Source organism: Solenopsis invicta, unplaced genomic scaffold (genome assembly GCF_016802725.1).
Source record: "Solenopsis invicta isolate M01_SB unplaced genomic scaffold, UNIL_Sinv_3.0 scaffold_38, whole genome shotgun sequence".
Lineage (NCBI taxonomy): Eukaryota > Metazoa > Arthropoda > Insecta > Hymenoptera > Formicidae > Solenopsis > Solenopsis invicta.
The window spans coordinates 660001-686247 of NW_024105284.1; the positions used below are offsets into that span (position 1 = coordinate 660001).

Below are 26247 nucleotides of genomic sequence, written 5' to 3' on the forward strand. Positions count from 1 at the left end.
AATAATATTTCTAATAAACTTTCTAATGGTATTTCTAAAGTTTCTGAACACAAAAAAAATTCTAAATCAGGAAAATTCTAAACAATGGAAAATTAAAAATATACAATTTGTTGACAAAGTACTGCGTTTCTTTTAAACTAAATTAATTTTTAAAATTATTTTTTATGAATATCCATTTTACAACCACTATTCTTCTTCCACCAATTATACAGTACATTAGATTTTTATAAATCACGTCTCAAATAATAAGTATTTTATTATTTTCAGTCTAGAATCTGTCAAACAATACTTTGACAAATGTAAGCGTTCAAATTTCAATAAAAAATATTAATTATAAACAAAGTTATTCAATAAAATCAAAATAGGTGTCATATTATCCTCTTCTCCTCTATAACTATTGGTTGGTGAAACATTGTAACGTTGAAACAACTTATGTAATGACCTCATTTCATAGTGTCGTCCACACTTTACATATTTTATATTGTCAAAGATTTTGACGTTTAAAACCAATTATAAATTTACGAGCCGCTGTAAGAAGCCACTAATTTTGCATATTTTGCAATAGCATGTACTAGAATAAGTGATGATATAATGAATGTTTACAAAAACGTTATTCTTACGAAAATTAATATTACGCGATAATTGAATGTATTTGAGGTAAAAAATTGTATTTTTCTTTGTTTGACCATTGCATTAAACATGTATATGTATACATTAATTTTTATATCAATATTACGACAAAAGTGATTTCAAGCTGTACTTTCACAAAAGTATCCTTTGACGTTTGGCAAGCTATTAATGAAAAAATCAGATGACGTGGAGTTAATGCTTGACGACAACCGTGGCAGATTGTTTTTGTCTTATAGAACGTGGAAAGCGTAAAATATAAATAATAATATTGAAAATAAAGAGACAGAATATAATTTTCACTGTTACTGATGAAATCTGAATTTTCTATATGCCCCATAGAATACTGTTTGCAAAAGCGATACATAAAACATATAGTTTACATTGTGTTACGTTATTACGCTGAAAATACAAAATTACAGTACTTTCTACATGATTTCATCGTGGTATCAAATTATATTCAGACATGTCAAAATTGAATTATACCATTCTGTGATCTCATCTGTCAGCGCTTGTATGAGTTGCGTTTTGAATACGTGTATGATCTCATCACAAAATATATAATTTCCTCATTTAATTGTCGATGCGGTGGTGGTGATTGCAAAATAAAAAGAACTCTAAAAACGTTAACGCATTAGTCGCTCAGTGAATAACTCACAAAAATACGAGAGAAAAAATAGCAAATTGTTACGTTCCGATCGTAGCATGCGAGAAATCGTAAGTATCCTTTATACACTTTTTATATATTTTTTCCGCTCACATCCATATTTTTATTTACAGAACATCGCCACGCTATACACCTCGCATTTTGGGGAGGAGATTGGCATTGACGTCCACAACGTATAAATATCTCGACATAGGAATCAGCGTGGGACCTACATCGTTTGTGGAGATACTTATTGGTGACAACCGAGATAATCAAATAATCTTACCTCATGCAACGTAGACAGCACAGTTCCAGAAACGTATGGACATTGAGCGATTCGTGCAGTCGACTTCGCTTTCCTCAGTATTACCAATTCAAGATCTCATTGTACAACTCATTAAACTACGTAATGAAAATATTATTAAACTAACCATTACGTGATATTTGTATGTATTTGAAACCAAAAACTGTTCTTTTTCTGCTTGAACTTGAACATTATGTTGAACATATATATTGTTCTTTATATCAATATACATACACAGTGAGCAAAAAATATAAACATTTTTGTATCTCTTTTACGTCAAAATTAGGTTAATAATAAATGTGATGCAGTAAAACTCTTGCGAGAAAAATATGATAAAACCTCGCTTTTAGAATGTGAAATGTTAGCTTACGCTTTAGATACTATTGTACATGATGCATTACATGGCAAATAAATATAAAAGAATGAAAAAATGTAAAAATGTCTTCAACATTATCTTTTCCTATACCTGATCATTGCCTTAAAAGATAAAGCGTTAGTCATACTATATGAACAAGAACATAACGTGTGTGAGTGTGAGAGAAAACTATGTACAATAGAGAGAGAGAGAACGAGAGAGAAAACTATTCGTGGGACTTAGGGTAACGGTGGTGGGGCAATTTCTCCAAAATTTGTTATTTTATTTTAAATTTTTAATAAATTGACGTAAAATTAATATAAAAACTATTTTGATTAATAATATAATATAAAAATTAAGTTAATAAGTTAATATAAAATTATTTTAATTAATAAGTTAATATAAAATTTTTTTTAATTAATAGGTTAATATAAAAGTTATTGTAATTAATAGTCTAAAATAAAAAAATTATTTTAATTAATACCTTGATATAAAAATTATTTTAATTAATTGCTTGATATTAATTTAATTAATTAAAAAAAGGAAAACTTCCCTCTCTTCTCCTCCCCTTTCTTCCCCCTTTCCCACTCCAAATTGAGTTAGAACCGGCCTACTATATCTACTTACTATCATTATTCTTAATGACAAGATTATTGAATTCGATTGGTACCATAAACCGACATTCTCAGGACGGTATCTCAACTTTCGTTCTTGGCACCCTGTCTCTCAGAAACGCGCTGTCGTCATGGGCCTTGTCGACCGGGCTTTTCTTCTGTCTCATCCGAGGTTCCACGGGAATCATTTGAAACTCATTAACATCCTTTTGAACAATGACTATCCCCTAGATTTCATTTTCGAAATTATTCATGAGCGACTTACAATTAGATGCTTTTTTTCGAAAAAGTCTAAAAAACAAGCTCTTGGCAACACTTCGAATACAATTGAGAAAACCATCTGATTTACTATTCCTCTTTTCCCTCTAATATCAGACAGATTTTAAAACATTTTTAGAAATTCCGACATAAAAATTGCCTTTTACAGTTTGAACAAACTCTGTAAATTTATCAAAGTTCAGAAGGATGTCCTTCCATCTTCCTCCCGTAAAGATGTCATCTACGAAATCTCTTGTTGGGATTGTGACGCGTTATATGTTGGACAAACAAGCAGACATTTAAAAACTTGCATCTCCGAGCATCGCAATCATATTCGTAGAGACATTTCTTCTCACTCAGTCATTACGGATTACAGATTGGATTTCGGTCACGAATTTGAATGAAAGAACTTTGACGAAAGATTTTATTACAAGCGACTTATTTCGGAAGTTTTATATATCAAACAACAACGTAATGACCTTAATTTACAATGAGTCACCAATTGCCTACACCATGCTTATCTGTGTATCGTCAATAACTTATGATCCGTGTGCTCACCTTATTTATTTCTGTATTTATTCTTACTCTTGTGCTTACCATATCTTTCTTTATATTTATTTTCATTCTCGTGTTTCATTCTCGTAAACCACATTTATTTCTGTATTCATCGGTTCGACCTGCAGCAATCCTAATTTCGCTTAGTATATTTTTGATTCTCGCACACACTGGACGTGCTCACCGCTCGAGCAGATTATGTCTTTATATATCTATTGTGATAAGAATCTTATTAATACCATGGATTACTTTTATTTGTGACAATTGCCGATTTTGAGATGAGCTCTTTTCTCTTAGTTATTTCCCGTGATTCACACTTTTTATTTCGTAGTTTGAGCCATGCCGATCACTCTCGAGCCGAACAACTTGACTCCCAGTCAAAAATAGTTCCTCAAAACGATGTCGTTTCAACATCGTTAAGATTGATTCGAAACTTACGTCAAAACTATAACATTTTTGAGTAACCAAAAGTTGCGTATATAAAGAGAATATAGGAAGTTTCATACATTTTTTAATATTTTTGGAATGTATATGTAATAAATAATCTTATATTCTGGAAAAATTTGTTTAAAAATCGAATCGATATCGATTCGACATCAATTCGACGATGCGATAATGCAAAAAAAAAAAAATTAACTAACTGCATTTCTATTTTTTCATCGTTCATTTTTATTATTTATTACATGAAAGAAAAATGGAATGATTTTCACATGTAATGATTTATAAAATCAACGTCATTCGACATCGATTTGAACAATAATTTTATTAGTTATCTAAAATTTTTTTCAGAATTTTTATATTAATTGGAACACTTTAGAAATATTGAAAAATCCATATTTTTTCTCCGAATTTTTCATATATATGTGTATTTTTAAATATTCTAAAGTTTACATTAAAAAATCTGAGAACTATTCTAAAAAATATGTTATACAGAAGATCAGAAAAATTCCAAGAAAAGTTTTCATTAAAGTATATAAACTTGTCTCAAATTTTTAAATAATATAATTTTCAAAATTTTCAGATATTTTTTAGTCATTTTCAGAATTTTTCAAAATTTCTGTAATATTTTATAGTTTTTAGAAAATTTCTCAGTTTTTTTATAGAATATTAGAATATTTCAGAATTTATGCATACATGAAGAATTAAAAAAAAAACTTAATTATTTAATATTTTTGAAAAATATTCTGTAATTCGTATAAAAAGTATATCTCAGAAAAATTTTTATCAGCAATAGAGCTAATGATGTCTTTCTTCGCAAACCGATTTTTCTAGTTTTATCTTTTTTGTATACCAAAGTTATTACAATACATACGTTTATAAACTATATTTTTCTTCCGATGTTTATTTTGAAATAGAATTGTTGCAGCATGATATACCTTCTGTGTTTGATCAAATTAACCAAAGCACATGTACTCCGATTAGATAATCTTAATCAAATAATCTATTTTTAATAAAGCGATGAAAATAAAACAATTTTTGAAAAAATAAATTTAATCAAAAGTGTTATTATCTTAAATACACAAAAATAAAAAAAATACCTTTAGCAATAATACTATCTCGAACCAATATCGAAACGATCTCGATTTTTCAATTATTTTGCCTAGTCAGAAATAATTCTTTAAAAAGAAAAAATTATTTTTTCGTGTTTGACGAGATGTTCTCGAAAAATATCAAAATAGCTCCTCGATATCGTTTCGATATCGTTTCGATGTCGAATCGAAAATTACTCGAAATTGGAGTTAAAAATCCATCGAAATTAATAAAAATTTCAAAAATTTTCGACTTGCATTTTCGACATCAAAATAACATCGTTTCGAAAAACTATTTCTAACTGGGCTATTTCTCGACAACTTTCTAACAAAAAAGCGCTCCGCCTCATTATCGGTTGCTTTACTGAAGAGATTGTACGCTGAAGATGGCTCAAAGCAAGAGCCAAAACGTTCGAAATTAAATTATGTCTCTTTACTTGTAAACCAGTGATTATTATTTTCTGCGCACTATTACCCGCGCCCGACTCGTATTAGCCATTTTATTTTATTTTTATTGTTTTAATTTCACGAGTCTCATTTCTTATTAGAAGATTTTAGTTTTGGAAAAATTAAATCTAAACTCGAGTTACGTTTGGGGAAGATCATATGACTCAAACTTTTTACGCGCAGTTTACGAATCGTAAGCAAGAATTTGGAGAAGATTTGGCTTCGTTAGCAGCCGATTTAGAACGACTTTCACGTTTAGCCTATCCCGAGTGTTCTCACGAAGTGCGCGTAAGATTGCTTGTGCTCAATATTGCAATCTCTGACGGGTTTTTGAGACGCACTCTTCAACATGAGGAAATTACTTCCTTGCATTCTGCAATTGAGGGCAAAAGCAATTAAAACTATTCAAGAACATAATTTTTCTCAAAAAGGGGAAAATAAAGAAGTAGAGAATGTTTCAGTTTAGGTTTTGTATAATAATTTAAAATAAAGGATGTGGGAGAGAGTTACGATTTTAGGTTTAGGATTTCTTCTTTTCGAAATTAAAATTTCGTCTCAGGGGAGAGGAGAGAGACGTTCTCTCGTTCCTTTTTCTTCCTGGAGGGTATTGGATTGGGAATGACACGGGCGACGCTCGGTAACCCGTGGCAAGAGCCCGGGGTAGAGCAGGAAATCGTGCTTCCCTGGAAGTCCACGCCTTGGAGGACGAGTTTGGAGAATCGTTCTTTCTTCGGAAACTGAGAATGGGTTTTAATTCTTTTTTTAGAATTTCTTGAATTAGCACAAGAGAATGGATTCGCAACGAACAGTTCAGTTTCCCGAAGCAGAGACCCGGGTGAGAGCAGAAAATCGTCATTTTTGTTTGATATTGCTCGAGACGACGCTCGGTAACCTGTGGCAGGAACCCAGGGTAGAGCAGAAGGTCGTCGAGTGGATTGTGATTGTAGATGCGGACGACGCTCGGTAACCTGTGGCAAAAGCTGGAAATGGAGCGGAAGAGTCTAAGATTTCTTATTCTCCCAGAAAAGTGTTGGTTTGGGAATGACGCTGACGGCGCTCGGTAACCTGAGGCAAGAGCCCAGAGTAGAGCAGAAAATTGTCAGATTTGAGTCTTTTGCGGGAAAATTTTATCTTAAAATTTTGTTTAAGTTATAAGGAAAAAGAATGATTGATTTTAAAGATTTTCCTTGCAGGGTTTTGTTATTTAGAATTGATTACTCGTCGGATTTCTTTTTTTCGTTTCAGTTATAAGAAATTTTTGAGACAACGTTCTTCATGTGGAGGATCACTATAGTACTTCTTTTAAAGAAAACTGCCTTGCCCCGGGTTTTTAAACCGTGGATTTTCCCGTGGGACTGAGGGCAAGTGCCGAGGCAGGAACTTGGTGTTTTTCGAGACATTCGGTCCACGGTAGATACCCCCCTTGCTCGAAGTTTTTGAAGAAAAAAGATTCCTCAGAAGAATTCTTCGAAGGATTTCTTTGAAGAGGTTATTCTGTGAGAACGGAGGATTTCTTCAATTAGCAAAAATAATAATTCCAGTGTCGTTTGAATCCAAGAAAGTGGCTCGGAATCTTGTGAGCAGTAACACTCAGATAGGTCCTAGAGACAACAAGAGGTCCGAAGATGTGAGAAGAGTTTGTGATTGTCGGGACAACAAGTTTTTAAAAAGAGGGGCAGTGTTATGCCCGTTCTTTGGCTGAACTTGAGAAGCTGGCCAAAGGAACTTCGATTAGAAGCGCGGCCGGCTTTTGTTCTGTTCTGGAACGCGGAGCTGTCACAAGATATTCTAAATAATTCCGCTACGGTTTTATTGTACAAAGTTATTAGATTAAAGTCAGTGTTCCTTTTTATAAAAGAGTGTCTAATCATTTCGTGTCGTGCGTTCGTTCTTCACTTCGCGAGTGTTTTGTGTGCTCGTCTCATCGAATACAACAATAGAATAACCACACGATAGAATTAAAGAAGCATTATAAAATTCTTCAATTGTTTTAATGAAATAATAAAATGATGTTATAATGTTATAAAAGTGAGCCTTAAAAATTGATCTCCGACATAAAAGTAAATGAATTGTTATGAAAGTACAGTATATTAAATACTATACTAGCAGAATATTTGTGTCGAATAATTCATTGATTTAAATATTCTTATTTAAGTATTTTAGATATTATGTTAATTTAAAATCTGCAAATTTTCAAATTTGAAAAAATAATTTAATTAATTAAAAAATACTATGACATTTTTTTTCACTCTAAAGTAACAAAGCATGAAAAAGTATTGCAGATATGTCAATAACGGACATAGTAAAAGGTATTGTATTAAAAATGTTAGATTAATTATTTAAAACTATTTCAAATTAGAACGTTTCAACTTATGTGAGTTCTCTCTCTCTCTCTCTCTCTCTCTCTCTCTCTCTCTCTCTCTCTCTCTCAGCCAATTTTATCAATATTTAAAACTACCTATCCATTCAAAAAAAGAAATACATAGAGGATATAATTTACTAATCAATATAAAAGCGGAAATAAAAAAGTGTCATATGTGCAACAAAAGCATATTAAAATTTATCGTTATATAGTAAATAAAAATAAAAAGTAGCAAGCTACATCAAAGATCAGATATTTATATTAACATTATATAATGTACTATAAATAAAAATCGAAACTAGATTATAACAAACATATAATGTATTATAAATGATAATCAGATTAGAAAAGTTAATGTTTCTCCATGGTAGAAAAAATCCCGAAAAAGTAAAATTTTTCATATCTGTTTCTTTGCTCAGAAATAAGAAAAAGTATAGTCAATTAAATAAAATTTCATTAAATGTCAATTCAAATTTAACTTGTATCGTTCATATTTCTTTGTCATTAATGTAAAATTTTAAGCATATTAGTAATAAGATCCCAAATTTAAAAAATTATATCAGACTGAATTGAAGAAACTTCTTACTTGCAGCGCGAACATTACTTGACGAGTATTGTTTTATTTTTAATTGCATTTTTTATATTTATTTATCATTTAACAATAAATTTGTAACTAAATTATTAAAACTCTTGAAATTAAACAAATAAATAAATTGTACAAAACAGCAATAAAGGCCAGACGCGGATGATAATGCAAAGTTTATATTTCTTTTTCATATACAATAATTTAATCAAAACATATGCAGCAGTCCATTCATTGTTTAACTGCGTTTTGTCTTTGTCATGCAAGTTTGAATTTTAATATTTGACTTATTTATACGCTAAATTATTCATTTTTTCACTCCTTCTTGACTAATTATAACTACGGTTAATTCATCGCTTTGCGTTCTACAGATGGGAGAGTTTCTAACTACTTTACAGTCAGATGATAATTTCCAAATTGCAAACAACTTTGGACTAATTACCTGAACTCACAAATATCAATGGAATAAAAGGCTTGAATTTTCCTGCTTTAAATATCTAAATAAATGCTTCGGTTTCTTCATTCTTTACGTTTTTTTATTGGCATTGTTAGCTTCCCACTTAACATTGCGCTAAAGATGGCTTAAATTGTGAACCGAAACAAACATACGTTTTGATTAAATTATATGTAGGTATATAAAAAAGAAATATAAACTGTGTACTATCATCCGCACTCTTATTGCCGTTTTGTATAACTTATTTGTTTTAAATTTGTTTTTGTTGACTACATATGCAATTGTTTTTCATTTTTATTTTTATTTTTATATCGACTAATAACTTCTATTCTCAATTTATTTTTTCTTCTAAACAATGGATATATTTAGATACTGATAGAATTGGCTGAGGATGATCTACACAAATTAAGTTAAAACATTTTAATTCATAATGGTTTTAAATAAACAATTAATGTAACATATTTAATACAATATCTTTTATCGTACTAGTTATTGACCTATCTAAAATACTTTTTTTTAATTTTATTAGTATTTCTGAAAGATATTCATACAAAAAATCAGAAAAGTTTTCTAAAAAAATTCAAAACTTGTGTAGAAATTTCAAAAATTTATATGAAGAATTAGAAGAAAAATTTTCAATCTCTCCTCCGCACGCACGCATGCACGGGCGCACGCACATGCACGCATCCATAGTATCATCGTATTCTGCATTATAAGAGTGATTCACAAGAGATATAGAATTTAAATTGCATGGCATTTTTCACCTATCACGGCTATCATATGTTTCTTGTTATTTCATAGCTGTCCTTTCTAAAAAAAGCATGTAAAAAAAATATACCGAAGTTATTGTTGTCGCTTTTCCACGATGCCGATTGGTAATCTCGTTGCGCTAATTGTGTGAGCGGCTGTCATCGAAAATGACGTATTTTGACTATGTGTATTGATGTGTTAATAGTAATAATAAATTTGTAATTTGTATGAAATTATGTAAGATTAAAAGCTTTGCAGCGCACGCCTATTTTATCTAGCATTTTTAAATTAATAAAGTTTATCAGAAAACGTTACAAAAACACAACATCCTTAAATTTTGTTATAAGTAATTTTTGGAAATAAGAATCACGTTTGCAACGAGGCGCATTTTCATTATGTTAATAAGAAAAATAATCTGGAGCTCCAAAAATTTGCGTATAATTCAAGAGAAGCCTATGCATCCAAAATGTATAATAGTTAGATGCAAATTTTAATCGAATAATGTCATTGAAACATATTTTGTAAATAAAACTGGAAAGATTGTTTACAATTGAATGAAATGCGCTATAGAGACATATTGACTAATTTTTTATAGATTCAAGTGGAGAATATAGGCATAATAAACCTCTACTTCCAAAAAAATGAGATCATATGCTATACTAGTAGCAAAAATATCACTTCAATGTATTTCAAGTTTTCTGGTCATTTAATTTCACAAAATAGCCACAAAGATCAAATGATTTAACATCGTTATACTTTTTTTTTGAGACTACGTTAAAAAAAAAGGTATTAATAATCCAATGATTAACGCTTTCAAAATTAATATTAAAACTATTGCTGAAATACAGCTAAAATACATCTTTGTAAAAAAGTGATAAAAAACTTCGAGAAAAGAGAATCTGCAAAAAGAGCTAATACACCTAGTTGGGTAGTATACTATTCTACACATAATCTGTATGTCCTTGTTCTGGAATATATAATGGAATAAAGAGATCTTGATTGAAAAAATAATCATTCTTTGCCTTTATTCAAAAAAACAAATCCTATATCTCTTGTTAAAATACTCTGTGCGTCCACGATGTTGACATTCAGTCTGTATGTTTGTAATTTATTCGTGTGGAATAACTTCATGCACGAGACAGATTAACGTGTTTCATAATGAATACAATTTTCTCGGTTCTGTAAGTTACTTTTTCTGTTTAAAACCTCATTTACACGATACGGTTGCTGATCGAATCGGTCGTTTTGCGGGATCGATTATTTTGCCGTGCTTTACAATGACAATACATTTTATATGTGCGCATTTACATAATACGATTGTTGATCGTATGCGAAAGATCATCGACTCGGTCAAAAATGATATTCGGTTTTGTCGCGCAAACTATATACCATATTCGGTAACATTACCGGATCAGTCATTAATGGTGCATTATCGTAATAAACGTGTTCAGACAATACGGTTTTTCTATAGGCTCTACAAAACCATCAAATTGTTTAAACACAATAATACGTTTGTACCAATTCGGCAAAATGATCGATCGGCCAAAATATCATAGCGTATAAATGTAATCTAATACTGTGACATCTATCATGAACTAGGCAGATTCAAAAATACGATAGATGCGAAAACAAACTAGTATCGATTTTTCCTAAGATTTTCGGGAGTTTATCGAAACTATTGAATGTTTTCGTGCCACTGTGCTCGAATCATTGCAAGAATCGATACTGTTGGCATGCAAGTAACATTTTGCATCCTTATATCTTTACATCTTTGAAGATTTATAAATAAACAATATAATCGCTTGAACAGTGAACAAATTATCATTAACGTAACCTGAGTCGACAAAAGTTGCTTACTTCATGCCCACAAGAGCCATTCAAATGCGTCACGCACAGTGGCATATAATAATAAGATTTACATGCAATATTAGTATCATTAATTAACCTGTGCGTGGGGAAACCACTCGGAAATCCGCTCTGTCCGGTACGTCTGATAGCACAAACAATAAAAAGTACTAACTTAAGAAAAAATAAACCTCGGCCAACCTCCATACATATAACATAATTAAGATATAGATCCCACACAGCATGTAATATATGAATAACGTTACAATATTAAAGTAATTATATAAAATATAATATAGAGTATACAATATTACAGCGATATATTATGTAATATTACATTTAATATTACAATTTAATGTAATATTATTACAGTTTAATCATTGAGATACAATGAAATATATAACTCAATGTAATAGTTCTGTAATATTTGTATTATGTTGCAATGCAACATATGAGTCGGTATTCAATTCTCATATTTAAAATCGTATCAAGTATTGTCTTAACTAGAACCCAAAATTGCATAATACATTCTAGACATTCTTCAATCTTCTAAACATTATTCATGCAAATAATTTTTATTTATCTCAACCAACATACATGGAAAGGAATAATCAAGATCTGCGCAATTTGTTAAAAAGATACTGCCGTAATAATTTTATAATTTTATATTATATATACCAAAGATGATCCAAAACTGAGTATCGAAACGTCTGTATTAAATTTTTGTTTAATATTATTTCTGTTTAGTATTATTTTACACGCAAACAATCAGTATTAGCTTTTATGACATTATATTATAACAAAATTTATACAGGGTGTAACAAAACTTACAATAATAATTTTAATGTCAGATTCTTTGGAAGATTTTAAGACAAAAATTCTAATGTCAAAATGTCGAGGCTATAATAATTTTCAAATAAGAAGAGTTTAAAGAATACGAATAACAGGGCTAGAATTTCGCGCGCTATTGTAATATGCTCAAGGCGCGCTAAATCGACAACTTTTAATAATAATGAAAATAATGTAAAAATACCTAATGAGAGTTTTATTAAAAAACTAGTTCTGTTTATTTATAATAAATTTAAAATATAAAATCAGATAAATAATATTTGCACATGATAGTTTAATAATTATGTCAATATTGACGTGTCAAATATTAAAATTGTCAAAATGTCAATCATTATCGTTTATTTGGTTCATACGATAAAAGTCTTTAAGTAAGATCGGCTTACATCATTGTTTTATCATTACCAGATTGGATATTAATGTAGGTAGAATGGTATGCACGTATCGATTAACTTGCGAAAATAAACACTTTTTTGCGGAGACTAATTGTAAATAATTTTATAGACTTTTACATATGCTGAACACGAATTCGTTGCCCAAATTTGGTTATCACGTTACAATTTTTAAAAAATGACGTCAAAGTGATAAAAATGACGATTTTAACCTCAGGTGACTATACAAGTAAATTTTTAATGATTTATTAATTTTTGTTCGATTTTCTTGTAAAATTGACTAGAGCGCATCTTCTTTTTACGTATTTCAATTCTAAAAAAGGTTTTTGTGATTCTGTAACGCCAATACGAAGATATTTAGTCCACTGCAAATGTCAGTAATTCATAGTACTTTAGCATCCTCTTAAGGGTTTTCGTGTTATAGTACCCGCAGAAAAATTTTTCTCTAAATTTTGTTAACGCTACATGAAAATATAAACATTTAGCTTTAAAAGAATATAAAATCATTAATAAAATATGAACATCATGTCATAAAAAGAACAATGATTTTTGGCGCGTGCAACTAGTATTTCTTCTTCCAATAATATCTAGAAAATAAAAGATCGTAGCGAAATAGAACTTTCATGTAGCGTTAATAAAATTTAGAAAAAATTTTTGTTGCTAGTACTATAACACCACATAGAAACTCTCAAAATTGTCGTTTTCTACCTCTTTGAAATCATTTTTCTCAAAATTGTGACGTGATAACCAAGTTTGGATATCACAACCAATTCGTGTTCAGCATGCAACAAAATTGTCTACAAAAGTCACTTACAATTAATCTCATTATATCCGCAAGAAAAATCGCCAATTTTTGCAGGTAATGTAATCGGTATGTGCATATTCTATGTCAATATCGATATTACATTAATATCGAATCTCTAGTAATAATAAAAAAATGTCTTCATAGGTCAATTTTACATAAAGACTTTTATCGTATAAATCAAATAAACGATAATGACTAACATTTTGACAATTTTGATATGTGACATATCAATACCGACATAATTATTGAACTATTACGTGCAAATACTATTTATTTGATTTTACACTAAATTTATTATAAACAGAATTAGTTTATTAATATAACTATTATTGCGTATTTTCACAATAATTTTATTATTATTATTGTAAGATGTAATAGTCCGCGAGCCTGATAGTTTATTAATATATGCAACGCATTGCAGTTTTGTCCTGTTGTTCAGTTGCTAGGCACCCAATCTTCAGTCAGTCAGCCACTCCGTTTAAAAAGATTAACACGCACATTTAATCTTTACGTTTAAATGCCCAAAAACGCATTTTAAATAAAGTAATTAAAGAGCCTCACATTATAAAGGCATTTGATTCAAGGGAACACATTGCTATCCCTGGGCATGCAAAATTCTAGCCGTTATTCGTAATCTTTAAACTCTTCCCATTTGAAAATTATTAGCATCAACATTTTGGTATTAAAATTTTCGTTTTAAAATCTTCCAAAAAATCTGTCATTAAAATTATTATCGTCAGTTTTGTTACACCTTGTATAACGATGGTAGCACTATTTAGTGAGGCACGACGCCATTTGCAGGATTCTCACTGCATTCGACATTTTAAGGTACGTTTGGATTCTCCACTAAGTAGGTGAGAAAGTATAGTTTTTAAAAGATAATCGGGAGACTGTGAAATTAGAATGAAGGCGGAGGTTATTCGACTATGAAATTCACTCAAAGTTGTCTACTCTAGCTTGTAAGTTATGAATATATATTGACTCTGATGTACTGCTCCTCAGCGGTTCCGAGGTTCCTCCTTATCGAGGGTTTGTGCAGGTACGGTGAAGTTTTAATAGGTAGGTGGGTCATGATTCATAAGAGCTCTGACTCAAGTCCCAGGTCTAGCTAGCCTGGGATCCTATGAGTATTTCCCCATCGTTAAAAAAAAAAGTTATAAATATGATTATTCTGTAAAAATAATTTGTTGCGTTCTAACACGCAGCTAACACGCGTTTGGTTGTTTTGTGTAAATTTTTTGAAAATTGACCCAACTACGCAAAAAAAATTTTTTTACTTTTAAGTATATATATATATATATATATATCACATAAAATAATTGCACATAATTTTATGTACCCACATAGCAAGTTTCCCGCATGTTGCTATCAATTTGATAAAAATGCGTTTCTAAGTTGTCATCTTTTTTGAGGAAAGCGGCTTCCGATTCTGCTTAAGATGTTGCCAGCAACGCATGCCGTGTATGCGACTTTATAACAAGTTAGTGGAAATTTTATATTAAAAAGTTCTGTACGGTACTGCTCTTCAGTTGCCTGGGAAACAGTTTTCTTCCTGTTTTCTTTAGAATGCCCTATACGAAGAGATTAACATCTTGATTATAGAAACGTGATTGCAACCAAACGAAAGTTTGTAATAAATAGTTCTCTTTATGTGCCAGGAATGCATTGCTATCTGAATAGTCATTGTATATAATTATACATAATTATGTACGATTGTATAAAATTATATATAATTATATATAAAAATTATGCATAATTATATTATTATATATATTTCAATATATATGGACATATTTGATATATAATTACATATGATTATACAAGGTGTCCCAGACCGTTGTATAAATCTTTTCATGATGAGGTAGAAGAGATCGAGATAAATCAAAAAGTTTAATATCATTTTGCAATATTTGCAATAATTTTCGAGTAATAAAATACTAAAGTCAGTCAAATAAGAGCGCGCGGAGAGACAAGCGGTTGCTCGCCTGAGCCGTAGGACTGCTCATCGCGGCCCGACTGTAGGCGACGGTAAAGCCCGTATCAGATTATGCATTGAAAATTGAAGATTGAAGATTAAAGATTGAGCTTTGGCCAATCAAAATAAAAAGAGTTAAAATTTCCTTGTTTTGATTGGTCAAATTTCAATCTTTAATCTTTAATCTCAATCTTCAATGCGTAGTCTGATACGAGCTTAAGTGGCGTGCGTCGAGGGAAAGAATAGCTTGGCACCGCACTGCTCCCTCATGCCTTCGCATCGAGCGGTCCTACGGCGAGCGACCGCTTGTCTCTTTGCGCGCTCTTATTCGACTGACTTTAATATTTTATTACTCAAAAATTAATGCAAATATCGCAAAATAATATTAGACTTTTTGGTTAATTCAATTCCTTCTACCTCATCGTGCGAAGATTTATACAATGATCTGGGACATCCTGTAATATAAAAAATTTTTTCCGGGTAACCGACTTCGTATTTTTTTCAATCTCAAATAACCAAATGCAGTGAGTTTAATCTTATTGTCTACAATTGTTACAGCAATTAATCCATAAACACATATTGAAAATTCTCTTAGATTTTCGATCGCTTACTGTGTGAAAGCGGAATGAAAAAAAAGATTTGGGCTAAGTGGAAAAAATGTTTAAAGTCTCCTCTGCTACAATTGACCAACTTCATTGCTCAACTAAAATAAAATGGCACAAAAGTAAAATTTTTCCGGAAAAGTCTCCCAGATCCACTTATGTGTTTAAAGGTTAATTTCGATAAATTCGGGACAAGGTAAGACAGCATTATGTCTGTCGGACTCAGGTGAATTCCAATTCTAACGACAAATAAATGGGAACATGTCAGCATCAATTTGTTGGGGGTTTTTAAGATTTTGCGTCCTGAACCTCCTTTGCAGGGACTAGGTTATGTGACGCCAGTGTATTGTTACTCGCAAAAAGGTTATTTGTTAAATCAGCAATTTAGCAACAACTTGTATCAGTTTGCCATCCACAATTAATAACACATTGATTGCAAATTGAAGGCAACTTAAAGGTAACTTGTTATCATAAGTTTACTATCTGCAACTAACAGTTAATAGCATGTTAGTAGCAACATAAAAGTAAAATATGCCAAAAAATGAATACTGCATAATGCTGATAATATGCGAACAAAATGTGCTGTACCAGCCTCCTGATGCACATATAAACATTTGGTTCTCAGAACATTTTATTAATTTCCATTTTGAATACTAATTATACAGACTCTAATTTTAAAGACTCAATTTTAAAATCTCAAATTTCTAAAATGCAATCCTCTTATTTCAAAACATGTACTTATCAAACCTCTTGAAACACTACGCCTTTTATTCTATATTGTATGATTTCTATTTAGGAGAAATTCAGTTCCGCGGCGTCCATGATTCTAATAATGCTACATACAGCTTAGAGATGACAATTTTTAATTGTCAACACTTTGTTAGCAACAAATTACAATTAAAAAGCTTCTTAACTTGAAGAGATAGACAGCAACATATAGCAATCATTATACATGTTTTGATGCCATTATGTTTTCACCATGATGTTTAAGGTGGAACGACGGATTATTTTTGCTATCATATGGCTATCATATTGTTGACACATAACAAATAAATGTTGATAATTTTTGAAATTTCGTTATTTGATTACATGTACAAGCAATCATGTTGTATGTCTAAAAATTATTTTTATTCAATTATCACTTCTATAGATAATCAAACTTGAACATTAAAAAAAATTGTAGTTTTTAATAAAATTAGAGTTGTAAATATAGATAAAAATAAAAGCAAATCATAAAATTAATACTACATTACCTATAATGTAAATTGATACTATATTAGTTTCTTTCTTTTAATCATTTAAATCTTAATAGTCACGTAAACTTCCGTAAAATCATTGGTCTTTAATAGTATTCCGTCGGTAATGTCAGCAAATGCACAGTAAATACAAAGGTAAGTCGAAAATTATCTGCACTTTTGCTACAACATATTTTTAAGTTTGTCACACTGCGTTCCGGGCAGGCAGACTTTAAGTTGGCACTACTGGGGTCCTGTGATCAAAGCTGGACCTTGATCGCATCAGTTTGTTTACCGCTACAAACGTGTAAATATAGCCGCTCCGCTCGAAGTTTGGACCAAGTAGGAACAGTGAGCTCTGATACGATTTCTTTGGTCGGAAGGAGTAAAAGGTTCATCCATGGTGGAAGTAGAAATGGTGTGCACAAAACTCGGAAACCACGCCCCTTTTTCACATCGAGAGACCGTAAGTCCCCAGGTCTGCCAACAACGAAAAACTAAATATTTGATGATATCAGGTTACTACAACTGTTTTGCATCTTTGTCACACCCTGCTATATGTTCGTCGTGTCCTTTTCTCTGGTACCTGATACATATCATTATGTCTCTGAAGGGTACCTAATAATGTATCCCTCTGATGAATTAATTCATATTAGTAAAATTGTTGAAAAATGCTTTATAAATTTTCATGGTGATTACTTTTCTCAAGAAAATTATGTAATACAAAAAATAATTACACTTGTTAAAGAAAATACCGAATACTATCAATGCATTCTCGATGAAATATTACAATTAATGTTTGGTACAAACTCGTATTTATATACGAGTAGAAAAATAAATAAAAAATATGTTCAAAAAGATGATAGATTAATGTTAACGTTACGGCTGAAGGTCTAGTAAGACCGAAACGTTACGTACTCGCAATCTTTTTAGATTTTAATAAATTAATTAAATTAACAACCGTCTTGCTCGTTTACGGCCTATAATTAATCTGTGATTTATAACATGAGCGCAAAACCATTGGTTTAAATATATCAGAGTTTCTTTCATATAAATAAAAGTCATTTATTATTATCCTTTATTATATTAGTTATTTTCCTTTAATATTATCCTACATTTATATACTTTATTATTATCTTACATATTGTAGTTGTCGTTAAATAAAATTGACCAGAAATAATCAATTACAATTGGTACTGAATTGGTCACAAACAGGAAATTTTGAAACTAGCTCGTAGAAATTGTAATAATATTACGCTATTCTTTGATTACTATGCAGAAGTTTATTTATAAAAGCCTGCGATACTAGAAATGGCTAGAAATCGGTCCGAGTTCTCAGATCGAAAAATTTGTAACCAATCAACGTTTAGCTTTTGCGGAAAAGTGACAAGCTAATTGATCACACAGTTCTCAGCCCGAAAAGTTGCACCGAGTTTCAGCATCGTGGAGATAAGTCTTAACATTTTTTTTTCAAAATTATCGACATCTTTCATACGTTTTTTATGTCGAATCCAATGTACATTTTATTATAATTATACGATAAATGCAATCGTACGACATTCACGCACATATACGATAAAGAGACCGATACAATACTAAATGACGTGCGTGCAACGAAAACAACCACATTCAGTTGTAACAACTTTACGGAGTTAAACAAGGTTGGTACACGTGGGGACTTACGGTCAAAAAATAAGTGAGAGGGCAAAGAATTAGAGAGAGACGCTTGCAAACTGCACACATCATTACTACTCCCACCACGGGTTCATCGGAAGCTTTTCACGTAATATGCTCATTTGCCAGTATCAACTCTTGACCTTGTTAAACCTTTTCGTCGGTGGTGGAAGTTAACGGGCGTCCTGCGCGCTCTCTCTCTCTTTCTCTCTCTCTCTCTCTCTTCGTGTGTCACACTTGTACGTCCACCTTTAAACTTTTCGATCCATTCATATACACTTCTGCGCGGTAAAGCACTGTCCCCTCATTGTCTTGAAAGCCTCCGGTGAATTTCAGCACCTTTCACTCCTTCCTTTAAAGAAATCGTATCATCGTGGCTCTCTGTTCTTCCTGCAAACTTCTAACGGAGCGGCCATATTTACACGCTCGTAACGGTAAACAAACTGACGCGATCAAGGTCCAGTCACAAAACATATACTATGAGAAATAAAAGCTCTGTACTTAACATAAGAAACAAAAAGCAAGACCCTGCCAACTCGTGGTAAAGTAAGAAATTAAATGGACTGTAGAAGGGAGTCTTCAGGACAAAAAATATAAAAGTTTATTTATGCAGGCAATAACCATTAACTTATGCCGAAACCGGTAAAGGTTCATTATTAGGATTTCATTGCTTCTGTTTACCAAGGTCTCAATAAACAATAGCTTTAAAATTCTGGTATTGACTTCGGATCATTAATTAATTGTGCATAAATTAATTGTTATTGCCTGTACAAACCATCTTTTGCTCTGCATTGTTGGAGAGACTAGTTCATCAATGCTACCACATGAAATTCGGGTGAGTAGATGCTCAGTCTTACCAACTTACATCAAAGCATTTTCTGATTAGTCATTTCTACTCCCACTTTCAAGTGGGCCCCACTTTTTCCGTGTTACCGGAAACCACGATACTAGTTTCACCCCCGTGGGTCCAGCTTTGATCATGGGATCCCAGTAGTGCCAACTTAAAGCCTGCCCAGAGCGCAGTGTGATCTTAAAAACGTGTTCTAGAAAAGTGCGGATAATTTTTGACTTACCCTAATATATAGCAACACATGCAATACATTAGTTTGCTCAATATGCAATATCACGTTTGGTTATCTAAGTGTACATATATATTCTGATAATTAAATTAGTTTCGTCGGGACAAACAAGAAATTAAAGGAAGTAGCATATTTTTAATTCTTTTATAATAATAAAAAGCATAAAATTTTTATTGGTACGATTTAATTCTTCTTAAACATAATAAATAATACTTGGTAAACTAAATTTTGCAATGGTAGGTGCAATATACCGGAGTTATACAAGGTGATTCAAAATAACCTTTTGTTCTTAAAATGAATTCTTGATTAAATTCTGAAATAATTTTCCCTTTTCTCAATGTGTCCAAAGCTAAGATTTGGAATATTTCTTTTATTTAAAAAAATTAAATATAAAAAGTAGGCAATTGTGACACAACTAACCAATAGACACGGCCGCTTACAGGGAGTACAAACTTTCACCCTTTAGTAGTGACAAAAGTTTAGTTAGTTCACAAATCTAAAACCGGAGGCTGGGCGCATCACTATCGTTCATTTACTACCGTTATGGAGAAAAACTAACTAACAATTTTAATCTTTTTTTTTTGTTAATAACGGTCAACAGTTTTTCTAAATTTTTCCATCAAAAGTAGCAAGAAGCAGTTTGTTTATAAAGCAAAAAAAATCCTGAGAAACTAGGATCAGAGATACATCAGAAATGATTCCAAGATATAGAAAAATTTTATAAGATATAAAATTATAAATTATTTTAACACAATATGATATTAACCTTCGTAGACAATCTGGATCTTTTGTAACTGAGACAAAATATCTGAGACTGAAACTCTCAAATCTCTTTTCAATTTTTATTAACTAAAACTTTTAACGTTTGAATTAAATAATTAATTAGCAATTAAGATAGTACAAAGATGTTGTGTACAAAATTGTACTTCAACCTCCAGTGTATCATTTTATAGTCTTCTAAAAAATCCTGCTACTGCAAAAGCACGATTAAAAACTATTGGACAAATTGGTATGACTACTACCCCTTTGCATCGTTTGGTGAGCAGCCTAAAAAGGACCCATGAAGACAAAGAGATAGTCCTATGTGCCTTCATGGACAAAGAGGAAGCCTTCGACAATACGTTGTACGACTCTATCGAGGAAGCGGTCATTGGAAAAAGATTTCACCCAGCAATCACCACCTGTATCAAAACCATGCTGAGTAACGTAGTGTCAAAGCCATGATGGCAGGAAAATCTGCAATCATCACCGCTGCAAAGGAGTACTCGCAGAGAGAGGTATTATCATCGCTTCTCCGGTCGGTGATTGTGGACGATCTCCTGGACACACTGACGACCAATTTCGAGGGATGCAAGGGAGACTAGACACGTGACGATTGGACACAACACAATTAGAAACGTACCGATTGGAAACCGCACAATAAGACACTGTACAATTGAAAGCTATAGGCCCATCCCCTTGTCCATCCCGTGTGCGTGTGTGTGCGCGCGCGCGCATGCTAACATAAAAACGAGGTTAGGTTTCCAATCGTGCGGTGTCCAATCATGCGATGTCCAATCGTGCAGTTTCCAATCGTGCAATTTCCAATCGTGTAATTTCCAATCGTTACGTGTACAATATTACGTTTTCAATCGTGCTGTGTCCAATCGTTCCGTGTCCAATCAAGTGTCACCCGGTGCAAGGCTATTCCAACAATATAGTTATTACAATCAGAGGACAGTTGCACGCTATCGTATTGCACAGAGTGCAAAGAGCCTTGAACATCACGCAACAGTGGTGCAGAAAAAAAGGTCTACGCATCAACCCCGAGAAGATCACCACTGTGCCTTTCACTGGGAGAAGAAAACTGCATCTAACAGCATCCACACTAGACGGCTGTGGTCAGTTTCAAGATAGAGGTCAAATCCTTTGGAGTTATCCTAAATCAAAAACTATTATGGAACTCCCATCTAAAAAAGGTTTAGTCAAAAGCTACCTTGAAACCTGCCGTAGACTTCTAGGCAGGAATTGATATTTTAAGCAAAAAATAATCTACTGGTCATATAGCTGTTAAACCCATGGTCACCTATGCAGCTATAATATGGTAGTCAAAAACCGAACAAAGAGCGCAACAACAGCTGCAAAAGATTCAGAGGCTTGCATGCCTTTGCATCACGGGTTCAATAAGAACCTGCCCCACAGCAGCTATATAGGCCTTACTGGACCTGCTGCCTCTTTACCTACAGATTCGGAAAGAAGCCCGTAGCTCGGCAAACCAAATCTTCAACTATCACAAGCCATGATCGACCGGATTAGACATATGAGGATTCTCACGACAGACTGCCTAAGCGACATAGCTCAACTTCCTATGGATGCGATAAAAACTAAATTCAACTTCGAGCACAACTACGAAACTGTCTACATAGATAAAGAAACGTGGGCACTGGAAGGGCCTCCCTTTAAAAAGAATACACTGATGGCTCCAAAACAGCAACAAACACAGCGGGAGCCGGTATTAGCGGGCCTAACTGCCGCATATCGATCTTATGGGCAATGCACCTTCCATTTTTCAGGCAGAAGTGTATGCCAACTCCTGCGCCATGATCAACCGGGACAAAGATATAGAAAGCGCAACTATTGACATTCTAAGACAGTCAAGCAGTAGTAAGGGCTCCTACAGCTCACACGTGTAACTCAGTACTAGTCTGGCAATGTATCGCCAACCTCAAACAATTCGCCAGAGATAACCAGGTCACACTCTGGTGGGTCTCGGGACACGAGGGCATTAGAGGCAATGTGGTAGCAGATAAACTTGTAAAGAAAGAAGCGCGCTCGCCCCCAATAGAGTCGGAGCCATGGTGCAAGGTTACTGTCAGCAACATCAAAAGGCAAATCAGAAACTGGGAGGACGGACAAAAGTCCTCATATTAGAGCGGCACGACAGGACTAGCCCAGGCAAAGAAGTTCATCACATATACGTAAAGAACACGGGACGTATTAAATCAGAAGATTTAAATTCCTTGGTAGGTATTTTCTCTGCCAACTGCCACTGCCAACTCAGATATCACCTCAGCATAATTGACAAAGCTGAGGATGATGGCTGTTGCTTCTGATGAAATCGGCTGAAATGGCTGAGCACATTATGTGCAACTGTCCGGCCGTCGGCCATGTCAAACAAAAATCCCTAGGAGAGATGCTTATCACCTCTGATTAGATTAAGGAGCTAGAATCCCGACGGGTCCTTCAAGGGGTTCTCCCTTCATTGGGTTCTTCAAGAGCCTTGGCACAAATCTAAGAAAAGGCATGGTCATAATAGATCTTTTAGGTCGCAGTGACTAACTGACAGTGGCACGCTTTGACTCTCTTCTCACTTAATAATAATAATAATAATAATAATAAATTGACATAACTGGTCATTTTTAAACATATTTTAAATATATGTATGCTGTTTCTATAAATAATAAAAAATAATATAAATAATTTGACTATTTTTAGAAATTTTTCTACAAAAATATCCATCATTTTCATAAACTCTTTAAAGGCTTATTACATTTGTAAATATTTGTAAGTTTGTTATATACATTTTTGCTTTTAAATGTGTAACAGAAATTCCAAAACAATTTTTAATTTATGAATAATTGAAAAAAGCGGGTTTCGTGAAAGTTTAAAAATTATTCTTTAAAATCAATAATTAATATAAACCAGTAGAAAGGAATGCCGGTTTTGTAGTAAAAAAAGAGAGAACAGTATATACATTTTGTGCAACTGTCCTGCGTTAAAAAGACACAAATCTTTGGGACATTCAAGTGTTTTTGAAGTCCGAAATCCTTCATGATGTAAAGGTATACAGGCTATGTAACCTGATGGAAAACGCTAGGCTCGATCTGTACTCAAAGTCGGCTTTGTAGAATAGTGAGCAATCACAGAGAAATCGCAAAAATCTAAGTAACGTTGGGAGCTATATAGTTCCGCCTACTGTATTACTACTGTAACGCAAATACTTCGGCGGGATCGAGATTGGTTGGGCCAAATAAGCTCGCCGGATGCCATGATTTATAAATGATCTGGGTCGTGATTTATAATAAAACATGATAGGTATATTATAGCATTAAGACATACATAATCTTAAATCAAACGGACTTCGGAAATAATACAGAATATGAATGATTTATGTTAGACTAAAGCACAAAAAGAATAAAAAACTTAAACGATTTAGTAGACTAAAGAACTTACAAAAATATAAACAATATAATGTGGATATACGCGTGAATCTAACAATAAGTTATATTACGAAAATCGGAATTGCAAGCGCGCGTTCCGTGGAGACATGCTACGCGGGCTACTCGAGTTTCGCCCGGGATATGAGGCAGAAGACCATGTTGCGACTGGTACACTATGGGTGGCCGGATGGGCCATTGATCGTAAGGCGCGGTTGTCGAGTAGCGACGTGAACGGACGCAAGTCGAGGAGCGCGTAGCACGAGCAGTGGCGGGTTGTGAATAAATGTGCGGTGTGGATTCGTCCTGACGTACGCGTGATTCGTGGCGCAGACCGTAGAAGAATCGGTTTGCAACGGAGCGGCGTAAGACTCGCGTAGCTCCCGACGGTGTCAAAATGCTCGGCAGCCGCCCTGGAATCTCGTGAGAAACGGATCGGCGCAGCAGCGTCGAGAATGCTCGACGTCTCAATGGAAACCTCGAGTATGCTTGAGGCTGATACAAATAGCGGACTTAGACAGAGCGTGAATCGAGGATACCTGATTATCAATAAGGAGTCTCAAGAATACTCGGGACCTAAGACGGTTGGATAGGAAGTCAAGGATGCTCGACCAAGAAGCTGAAGTGAGAATTCTCCGGGAAGCGCCCAAGAATGCTCGGACAGAAGGTTCTACGAGAATATTCGTAGATCGGTCCAAAAGCTTAGAGATCTTGGGAAGATCTAACTTACGACTTGCACTGGCTTATATACCTGGCTTTACGGTTCCCGCTAATTAGTGTGTACAAATGGAGCTAGTAGCGATGATCGGTCAATGCTTGCAATCGCAGTACTGCTTAGGCGGATAGCGGAGCTGCGTGTTCGTACATCGTATGGCGGATGTTCGGCGGAGCGCGTGGTATATATGACGGAGTGGTATTTATTACACTACTGCTATTACTACTACTGCTTTAACTACTTTACTTTACTACTATTACGCCTACTACTACTACTGCTACGACTACTACTACTACTACTACTAGTATCCTGGAAAAATTGTAAAGAAATTGTTGCAAAAAATATTACCTTAGTCACGGTTTGAGAGCAGTTTAAAAGAGAACTAAAGGGAAAAAAATTAAAGAAAAAAAAATTTTTTTAAGCAATAAAATTCGTTAGTCTTATTTTATTTTTTGCTTTGATAATAATTAATTTTTATGTAAAAATTAACTTGACATTTTGTTATTTTTGTCATTTTCTTCTTTTCCGCGGTATAATTTCAAATTTTCCGCCACGCGGAAAAAGTTAAGTTCGAGATTGACGTAAAAACACTTGATATTCAAGATGCAATGCTGTGACTAATCAAAGTTGGTTCAAATTTAATTTTTCCCGCGCAGTGGACAATTTGGTTGACTGACGCATTGCATCAGCGAACAAGAACGTTAAAATGGACAATTTTCTTTTTTTATAAATGCATCAAACCAAACATTAGATAAATTAAGGATTTGCGGTTTACATTTTTTAGAAAATATACTAATTCCTTATATACCACATTGATGCCTAAAGAAAAGTATATTGCTAACTCTATATTTACCATTAGAAAAAGATATTAAACACAACAGCATCAATATTATTACTGATAATAATAAAAACGTCGCTCGTATTTACAAAATAAAATTTTTAACTCAAACCAAATAAACAAGCTATTTTTATAACGAATGTCAATTTATTAAAACTTACAATTATACATAATGTCAAATGAAGTTCGTCCATGATTTCGTAGGTTGATAGAGCAAGTAAAACTGAGCAGAAAAGTCCTGTACCATTTTTCAATATTCACAATAGTTACCGAGATAAAAATAAAGTCGGCAAATGAGCACATACTCTTCCTGCCCATTGCACGCGGGCGCCGCCTGTCGCGGCTGCCTATGGCTTGTCGACCGATAAGCGGTCCCCGCATGCGGTGGGCAGAAAAAATACGCGCTCATTCGCCGACTTAAAAAATTTTTATCTCAGTAACTATTGCAAATATTGAAAAATAATACAGGACTTTTCTGTTCAATTTTACTTGCTTTATCAACCCACGAGACCACGGGCAAACTTCATCTGACATCCTATATTTCACTATCTAAATAGAACG

At 33.1% G+C, this 26247-nt stretch overlaps 1 protein-coding gene across 21 annotated transcripts in view; it reads right to left on the reverse strand.

The window, feature by feature from the left end:
• Positions 1-26247, reverse strand: part of LOC120356744 (liprin-alpha-1-like) — a 226234-nt gene that overhangs the window by 78562 nt on the left and 121425 nt on the right. For 17 of the 21 annotated variants that reach the window (XM_039459413.1, XM_039459394.1, XM_039459396.1 and 14 more), the window contains one exon: positions 11430-11474. The exons of the other annotated variants lie outside the window; for them this stretch is intronic. In XM_039459413.1, coding sequence (XP_039315347.1) covers positions 11430-11474 — 45 coding nt within the window. The remainder of the gene's footprint in view (positions 1-11429; positions 11475-26247) is intronic. 21 annotated transcript variants of the gene reach the window in all.